This window comes from Carassius carassius, chromosome 44 (genome assembly GCF_963082965.1).
Source record: "Carassius carassius chromosome 44, fCarCar2.1, whole genome shotgun sequence".
Classification (NCBI taxonomy): domain Eukaryota; kingdom Metazoa; phylum Chordata; class Actinopteri; order Cypriniformes; family Cyprinidae; genus Carassius; species Carassius carassius.
The window spans coordinates 25,043,543-25,046,187 of record NC_081798.1 but is presented as its reverse complement, the minus strand read 5'-3'; the positions used below and the strand labels follow the sequence as shown (position 1 = coordinate 25,046,187).

At 35.4% G+C, this 2,645-nt stretch overlaps 1 protein-coding gene across 1 annotated transcript; it reads right to left on the bottom strand.

Annotated features, from left to right (window-relative positions):
• Positions 1-383: 383 nt before the first annotated feature.
• pdrg1 (p53 and DNA-damage regulated 1) lies at positions 384-1,999 on the bottom strand. The gene is made up of 5 exons (XM_059537336.1): positions 1,825-1,999; positions 1,669-1,741; positions 1,156-1,230; positions 973-1,053; positions 384-779 (listed from the first exon to the last, which is right to left on the bottom strand). The coding sequence occupies exons 1-5, from the start codon at positions 1,951-1,953 to the stop codon at positions 697-699; spliced, it is 441 nt and encodes a 146-aa protein (XP_059393319.1). The 5' UTR covers positions 1,954-1,999; the 3' UTR covers positions 384-696.
• Positions 2,000-2,645: the final 646 nt, after the last annotated feature.

Below are 2,645 nucleotides of genomic sequence, written 5' to 3'. Positions count from 1 at the left end.
AATCACTATGCTAATTTGCATGGCCTTCAGTCTTCTTGCATAGCAACTTTACTGGCTAGTAAACCAGGTGTTTGGACTACATCGGTTAGTTTATCTATGGAACTGAACACTTTCTTTACAAATTCCCATGACTTACAGACCAATTGAGAAACTCAGTTACAGCTGATAAAAAACATTTTTGATTTAGGTGTACAGTGTAATATTTTCCCCACATCTATGGCACGAGGAAACAATGGGGAAAAGCATAATGAACGTTAAATCAATTGAAAGCAAAAATCAGAGATGCATCATTTAAGTAAAATCAATACATTTTCATTTTACAACATAGAAAGTTAGTGCAGAAATTAAACACTTTCTAAAATTAAAAAAAAAATTCAAATTGTTTGTTTCCGGTTAATAACAAACCTGTAAAGGTAACAAACAACTGCCTACATGTTGTGGAAATACCCATCCAAGCATTTTAGCATTAGTCTGGCTTACTCGGTTCTCACATCACAAAATACAGGCAGGACTTGGACGTGAACTCCATGTAAAAGCATTGAATGATGAAGACCAGTCACCAGCAGTCAATGAAAAAGTTCTTCTGCTGAGTTAGTAAAGTCACAGGTGGTCTGCAGACACTTCAATGCTCTGACGCACAGGTAACAGTCCAAGCGTCACCCTCAGGTTCGAGACAGTCCCAGAAGCTAGTGAATATTATTTCTTAAGCAGGGTGCCGATTGCTTTAATCTCATCACTGCTCAGAGGAGAAAGGTTGTATCCTCTCAGTTCAGGCTTACCTGTGCAAGAAACAAATCAAAACAGAAAAAATAAGATGCTCTGATATCTACTAAAATGTTGTGACAGTAACCTGACACAGTTTTAATATGGCAGTAAACCCAGGGTTAACTCTGTAGCTATATACACTGACTTGAAGAGGAGGTTTTATATATGACAAATCATGAAAGAATCAGGCTGGTAAAGCAGCTCTACCTTGCAAGTCATTGAGACGATTTACTTTTGCTTTTAGTTGTTTGCGGAGGTCAGATATTTCCTTGTCAAGCTGCTCCTGGTCTGTTGGGAACAATATAATAACAGCAATAGGCCTCAGTAAACACTGAGACAAGTCGAAATGTATTATCCAGACAAAAATGTGGTTGAAGAAGGCACACTCACCTTTAAGGATCATGGATCTGGTACGTTCTGGGGGGAATTTGATGAACATATTTCCAAAACACACCTTCACATGATCTAGATTAGATTGGAGTAAACTGTATTGTCATGTGCAAAGTACAAGCACATAGGTAACAAATCAACATCCAAAAATGCAAAAAGCAGCATTTGTTTTACATGATGTTATGGTGTAAATGCAAAACGTTTTCGTTAATGCAATAGTTTAATGTATAGCCTCCTAGGACACAGCTATAAAATATTATTATATATACATATATATATATATAAATTATATTGACAATATCTGACGCATTCATACATACAGGATCCCAGGAGGATACATAACCAGTAACCAGATCAGTGCAAGCCACTAATAAAACAAGGCAGAATATAAATAGAGAAAGTATATTGTGAAAATGTATTGAAGAACAGCAAAGGGTGCTAAACGGCAGGAATAACAGCAATAAAGCACAATATAAAAGAAGTCGTACAGTATTCGTGAGTGTTTATACTTGCCGTTAGAGGAATGGTTTCTTAAAGCGCCGAGTGCTTCTCGGTTTCTGTTTCTCCGCGAATCCAGATCCACGATCTGGCAACATTTAAACACTATTTAAGCGAAATGTCTCATTGTACGTTTGGCTATAATTTACTACTTTTATCATTCAAACCCACCTGTTGTTTGTCACTGAGAATATCTTCTGCAGCAACTTCAACCTCCGTCAAATGCTCCAGTATTCTCTGTGCCGTCTCGTCCATGCTTGGGTCTGTGTGCTGTGCGCTGGGAAAACACGCCCGACTCATCCGGGAAACAAGCTCTGCTCGATTCAGTTCCGTCCGCCAGCGGCCACACAACAGTTCCCGCCTTACAGTCGACTTCCACAATCAATCGTTATATTTAGAATACCTTTATTAAGGAAAAAAAAACACTTTTAGGTAAGCCTAATATAATCAGACTACTTTTTGGTTACTTTTAGGTTACTTTTGGTCTAACTTGTTTAGCACATTGATTTAAATAGGACAATCTTAAACCATATTAATATAAAAATATAAAGTGTATCAAAATACATTCCATTTGATATAATTAACAAAATTAAGTGCATTATTACATTACACCAAGGTTTCCCAAACCGGGGTTCCTAAAAGAACTGCAGGAGGTTTATTAGAGAGTTATTAAATCATAAAAAAGTAAGATTAAATGAAGTCATTTTAAAATAACAGCAATCAAAATACACTTTATATAAACTATAAACTACTATATATATATATATATATATATATATATATATATATATATATATATATATATATATATATATATATATATATATATATATAAATTTCATTTGTTTACCTGCATGTCATGTGACAATTAACCAGAACCGTGAACATGCAGTTATTATTAATAGGCCTATATTTATTTCAGAGTAGCAGGGGGTGCCTCTACTGCTAAAGGAACATGTACAAGATGAAAAAGAGGAATTTGGGAGAATCAA